General features: G+C 36.4%; 1 protein-coding gene across 1 annotated transcript; it reads left to right on the top strand.

The window, feature by feature from the left end:
• Positions 1–901: 901 nt before the first annotated feature.
• LOC100926821 (olfactory receptor 51L1-like) lies at positions 902–1849 on the top strand. The gene has a single exon (XM_003764840.2). It carries the CDS (start codon positions 902–904, stop codon positions 1847–1849), a length of 948 nt encoding a protein of 315 aa, XP_003764888.2.
• The last annotated feature ends 5117 nt before the right edge of the window (positions 1850–6966 follow it).

The raw sequence follows: 6966 nt of genomic DNA, 5'->3' as shown, positions 1-6966 counted from the left end.
CTTAATTACCAAACCAAATTCTGATGATAGGAGATTTGCATTGAGTATTCTCCAGGATTTGATAGAAGTATAAAGTAGTGTTTAGGTTGAAATGTCTTCAAATCATAAATAGTTTTTTTCAAAATGTATCAATGTATTTTCTTTTGATATATCCAACATTTCTGGAACACAGATATACATATATACCTCCCCTACTAAAAAAAAAAAACCAAACCAAACCAAACAAACAAACAAACAAAAGTTTAGTCATCTGCTACATCTTGAGGAATAAATAGGGGGAATTCTTGAATTTTACAGCTAGAAATAACATTAGAAATAATCTACCTAGTTGCTTCATTCTACAAATAATATGACAGATCAAAAGCTTTAAAAGTGATTTATCTGGGAGGAAACATTGGTTAATAGTAAATAAATGAAAGAATTCATAGTAGATGACTTTTGCATGTGTGCTCATTGGTAAAAAGCAGGGTATATCTAGGGACAGAGGAAGGACTTGAACTATTTGGGGGGAGTTTTTATCAGTCAGAGACAAAGATATTACGATTTCTGAGAAGCAGGGAATACCCACTAGATGGTAAATGAAATGAATTTAGTAAAGGCCAAAGCTTTACAACTCTACATTTTTCTACAGAAGCATTATGGATATCAGAGAAAATTCACAGTGCAAGTAATCTAAATCTTAGCAGTTGACAAAGGTAAACAAAAGGGCATAGTAGAATGGTGGTAGGAGGGAATAGAAATTTTGAGTAAAATCTGTCAAAAGCAGGTTATGGAGACTCAGCTTGTGTTAGGGTAACCAGAAGGTAAGTAATGGTTTGGGATCACTGGGAGAGACTGGTCTTTAAAAAAAAAAAAATTATTAACTATTCCATACCAATTTGTCCCAGGAAGAATTTCAAGGATGCCCAACCTGCCCAGGACCAATTTCAGCTTTACCACCTTTTTGCTGACTGGTTTCCCAGGTCTGGAGTGGGCTCACTGCTGGATCTCTCTGCCCATCTTTGCAGGCTACCTAGTGGCTGTCCTGGGCAACATCACCATCCTCCACCTAGTGCGCACTGAGAACTCCCTGCATCAGCCCATGTACTACTTCCTGGCGATTTTGGCAGTGACAGACTTGGGTCTGTGCATGTCGACTCTGCCCACCGTGCTGGGTGTGCTGTGGTTTGATGCACGGGCCATTGGGCTGGTGTCCTGCATTCTCCAGCAGCATTTCCTCCATTCCTTCTCCTTTATGGAGTCTGCTGTCCTCTTTGCCATGGCCCTGGACCGCCTGGTGGCCATTCGCTTCCCACTGCGCTATTCCAGCATTCTCTCTGGCCCCCGTGTGGCCCTGGCTGGGGCAGTGCTGGGTTTGAGGAGTGCTGCTATCACAGCAGCCCCCTCGCTCCGCCTGTTCACTTTCCAGTACTGCCATCCCGGGGCCCTCTCTCATGCTTACTGCTTACACCAGGACATGATCCGGCTGGCCTGCTCTGACACACGCTTCAATAGCATCTACGGCCTGTGCATTATCATGTTGGCCATGGGCTCTGATGTGCTCTTTATCCTGGTCTCCTACACTGTTATCCTCTGCACTGTGCTCTCCATCGCCTCTGCAAAGGAGAGACTCAAAGCCCTTAACACATGCGTGTCCCACATCCTGGCCGTGCTGTGCTTCTATGTGCCTGTGCTCGGCTTGTCCATAGTTCACCGCTTTGGACACCGTGCTTCTCCCGTTGTGCATGTGCTGATGGGCACAGTCTCAGTGCTCTTCCCACCCTTGATGAACCCTGTGATCTACAGTGTCAAGACCCAGCAAATCCGCCGAGCCATCCTCAAGGTGGTCTCTTTGGGGAAACTCCGATGATGGGCTGGGTTCTGTAACAGGGAAAATATTGAAAACTTTTTAGAGATGAACCATCCCCTGCCAAATGATCTATTTTAATATATTAAGTTGTCAGTAAGCAAGGATTTATCAAAGGTATATTCTGTGTGCCAGGCGTTATGCTAAATACTAAACAGGTAAAGAAAGATAAAAAGAGTCCCTATCTGGAAGAAGCTCCAAGTTGTGAGGAGAAGCTCATGATGCATGAATAACACTTTGGAGGTTTTTATGGAATCCTATGAAGTCTGAGAAGATTTGAACAATTTAGTGTCTTCCTCAGTTAAAATTTTCAAAAAGCTAACTTAATTCACATTTAATAATATACATAGCCATTACACTAATTTGTGTCATTTAGCCTAAGGCTAGTAGTAGTAGTAGAGTGGCAGAATGGAAAGTACATAAAGAATTGTTTTTGAAAAACAGGATAGAACCTGGTTGAAGTCCTATTTCTCATACATATTGGCCATGTAACCATTGGAAAGTTCCTTAATCTCTTTGTGATCTAGGCAATCCTCCAACACTATAATTTGCAAAAAAAAAAAAAAAAAAAAAAAAAAAGGTAGTGTCCTACATTGTTAAGGGAATTTCCTCATGTGGGAGCTCCCTATCCAAATGAAATAATGGATCCAGTTCCAGTCCAGTTGATTAGTTGACGTATCTGTACCAGATTTATGATTTTATTATAAGAGGGATCTTCCAGAGTCCAGAACTGTTTTATTAATACATTTAATTATCTTCATTGCAGTTTATTTGGGGGGATTTATTGCAGGGCATTTGGTTTGACTATCATCACTCATACAGTAGAAAAAGGGAATGAATTGAATAAGATCTCTCTATCCACATGCCATACTGCCTTTTAGTAGATGGATAAATGATTATAATTTGTATTAGTTTATATTCCAAGTTTTTCCTTATATTTTTCTTAATGCTAGGGCATAGTGGATAAAGCAAGCCTCAAAACTAGCAAGATTTGGGATCCCCATGTCATCTTTGACATTTACTGACTTTGTGACTATTAGTGCTCTAGAAACCCCTCTAAGGCTATAAGGTGAAAGGAAAGTCTTTGGAGTTTCCCCACTTGGCATTTCTCAATTCCTGTGAAATCATAATTTCAGTAAGTAAGTTTCACATCCCTATCTTATCTCACTTTCCTTATTATCTAGTTTACATGATAATTACCATTGGTTGAGAATAAAAATCCCTGGCCCAGTGTTTGGAAATTTCTTTCTTTCATGTTAAGAGTGATGTATCTTTGGATGGAGTTATAGCTCAGAAGTATGGGTTCTTCATTACTATCGACATGTAACATATGGTTATGAGAATTATTTTGGAAATACTTTGGCATAACTAAACAGTGTTATTTTTTTTTAAGTGGGATGGTACATTGACTTTTTTATTATTATTATTTTTTTTTATTTAATAGCCTTTTATTTACAGGTTATATGCATGGGTAACTTTACAGCATTAACAATTGCCAAACCTCTTGTTCCAATTTTTCACCTCTTACCCCCCCACCCCCTCCCCCAGATGGCAGGATGACCAGTATTAGATACACAATAAGTATACATGACCAACCCGTTATTTTGCTGTACAAAAAGAATCAGACTAAAAAATTTAATTTAAAATTTAAAACAGTGTTATTTTTTAAGGAGGAAATGACTTAGGGGAATTGAGGCAAAAGATCAGCAGAGATAAAATGGGGGGAAATGGTAACCTCCAAGAGGTTGGATTTTGTTAGAATTAAAATAATAAAATAATACTTGGCATTTAAATGCTCATCATCTCATTAGATTATCTCATTTGAGATAAAACCATTCTGTGAAGTAGATACTGAAATTATTCTGACTCACAGATAAAGAAATTAAGGCTCAAACAGATTTTGACTGTGATCACACAGTTAATAAATAGTGACAAGAGTGTGCCAATAAAGACCTTTCTGACCTCAAAACTAGAATCCTATTCTTTTGCTTCAGTATTAAAAAAAGTAGCTTATATTGGGTTATATAGTCCAATTTCTTAATTTTAAATGGGGGAAGAAATGACATGCTTGAGACCATATAATTAATGATAGAGCTATGTCTACAAACCAAATAATTACGTGACTCTTTGGCCTATAGATTTTCTGTGTAACCAAGATGCCTCCTAAAAAATAAGTTACATTTGTCCAAGTTACAGAAGAATATAGTGGTTCTGAAAGAAGCAGCATAATGGGAAACACACCTTACTAAAGTTCAAATTTCTTCTCTGATATGTATTTTTCTATGATAGGCTATAGAGAAATGGAAGCAAAATGAAAAACGATGCCTGTTATCAAGGACTTTATGTTTTGGTGAATCCAATTCAGGAAGTATTAATTAAAAATTTTGGCTGTGCTAGACAATTTTCTAGTGACTGGAATTACAAAGACAAAAATGAAATAGTCTTTGTCTACAAGAAGTTTATGTTCAACTGTGGTGAAACAGAAATATACAGAAATAAATAAATATAATATATGTACAAAAGGAAAGCAAAATTGATTGGATATAGCTTCTAAGGGAGATAGCAGTAGGGAGATCCTCCTGACCTTGGGGTACTTCTGTTCTAATAATCTGTCAATGATTGTAAAGTGATCCAGTGATCCCAAGGTCCACCCTCCCCTCCCCCCCCCCTCCGCCATCCCACCCAACCTTAAAGTTTTATTGTTCCAACAATCTGTCCATTCATGATTGTAAAAGTCTTCTGGCCTAGGAATACAATAATATTTCTTCCCTTAGACTTTAGAGAAGATAGCATTCCTGAGACTCTCTAACCTTAGAGTGCTAAAGTTCTGATTGTCTGTCAATGATTCTAAAATCTTCTGGCCTTAGGAGAGTCCTAGATCTGCTGGTCAGTGAACCAAATTCCTGAGACCACTCCTGATTTCTATCTCTTAGACATAAAATTAGCATATCCATGACTTGAAGAATTGGATAAATTTTTCTCCTTGCTCCTGGTTCCTTGATAAATTCTTTTGGAACTTAGGCTGCTTTAATTGGTGTTACAATTACAATAAACTTTGCCCCTTGACTTGGATATGGATTCAAGCCCTTGTCTGTGGGTTAGCTCATATCTGAAGTACAGCATTCAATGGTAGGTGTCAATTGCATAAAGGACATTGGCAAAAATTAGTGTGACTAAAAGAGATGGGGAGTAGAACACTTAGAAGACTGGATAACAGTTGAAGGAACTCTGGATATTTAGCCTGGAGAAGAAGAAATTTAGGAAAGACATTATTAATATTTTCACCTCTAAAAGAATATGTAGTCTGGAGACTGAGTGTGTGTGAAGAAGATAAGGCATTAGATAATCTCTATGTGGTAGAGGCCAAACATTTCTATTGTTATTACTTATGAGAATAAATTGCAACAAAAAGTTAGCAGACATGTAGCACTTCAATTCTGTTTATTGTCCTTTTAGTTTCATCTACAAAATACCTGAGATGATCCAGTTGAACTGTATCTTACATCAATTAATGTCAATTAAATCAATTGTCAATTAATCAATTAATAAGCCAATAAATGTTAATGAAATTCTTACTTTTATCGCAGACTCTATGCTAGGCTTTGAGGATACAAGGACAAAGAATGAAGCAGTCCTTACTCATATTAAGTAAATTCCATTAGAAAAGATAACAATTATATATAAAAATATATATGGCATTAATATGAAATCAATAAATACAAATATAGACAAGTTATTTAAATACAAATTAGTGAGGGAAGAAAGACCTTAGCAGTTCAAGAAATCAGGAAAGGCTTTATGTAGAAAATGGTGCCTAAGCGGCATTTTAAAGCACTCCAGGGATGGGAACTGACTGACCAGTGCAAAAGCATGGAGATGGAAGAAATGATGTGTGTGAGAAACAGAGACAAGTTCAGTTTGGTTATATTGCAGAATCCAGGACTGGGTATAAGTTCAATATATGCTTGTTTTTCCATAACAACTTTTAGCTTAAGTTTTTTTTTTTTTTTTGAGGCTATATTGATTAGAATCTTCCATTAAGATGAGAAGAAACAATGTGCATATATCACAGAATTATTGATGAATTTCAAAGTTATAAGTACTCAAAGAGGTCATCTAATCCAACTTCATTCACCTGATATCCATTTATAGTATTATAGACAAATGATTGCCTGTCTTCTGATTGAAGAATTCTAGTGTGAAGAAGTTCATATCTTTTGAGGGATTTAGCTATACTTTTTTTTTAAACTGCTCTAATTATTAAGAAATTCTTTCTTTTATTGACCCCAAATATACTTTCCTCTAAGTCCACAAATTGTTCTTAGTTCTAACTTCTGGGGCCAAATCTACTCTGATTTTCATTTAACAACCCTTCAAATATTTAGTACAATAGACTTAAGCTGGGAGATACCTTAAAGGATTCTTTAGTCCATATTTCACTTTATATAAAAGGAAAATGAAACCCAAAGAGGTTAAATGACTTAATGAGAGAATCATACAGTTTGGGATTTATTGGAATTTGAACTCAGGTCTTTGGACTACAAATACAATGCTTTTTTCCCCTCAGGACCAAACAAAATACAAAAAGAATTTAAAATGACACACCAAGATTTATCACCTACTAATCTACTCCATTTGCAAATAATATGAAGTCTTAAATATAAGATATGGTCCCTCTAATCCCAGATCTCCAATAGTGATGTTTTAGGGAAAATTTCCCAAACTTGGTCATTTAAGACTTTTACATATTCAAAAAATGGACCTCACAACTAGAGCACTGATTTTTCCTTTCCTTTTTAGCCTTCTTCTGATCCTGAATCTAATATGCTATTTCTTAGGAACCTATCCTTTGCTCTTTCTTATGCCTCCCTTTGTGTCTTTGTAAATAGCCCTGTGCATTTTTTCCTTTGGGTTCATTAAAATCCCTTTCTCTTGATGATGGTGAGTCATGTTTGATTTTACACTTATTAGCTTTCTCCTTTACATTTCTTTACAATATATAATCTTATAAAACCATGACTTCCTTATAGTTTCCATTATTATTATATTAAAATTATTCCACCAAAACTCATCTCTGCAAACCATAACTCAGGATTTCATAGCTTTTATCTAAAGAGAGG

The sequence above is a fragment of the Sarcophilus harrisii genome, chromosome 3, assembly GCF_902635505.1.
Source record: "Sarcophilus harrisii chromosome 3, mSarHar1.11, whole genome shotgun sequence".
NCBI lineage: Eukaryota > Metazoa > Chordata > Mammalia > Dasyuromorphia > Dasyuridae > Sarcophilus > Sarcophilus harrisii.
Note: the sequence above shows the minus strand (reverse complement) of the source record. Positions and strands in the feature narration are given on the sequence as shown.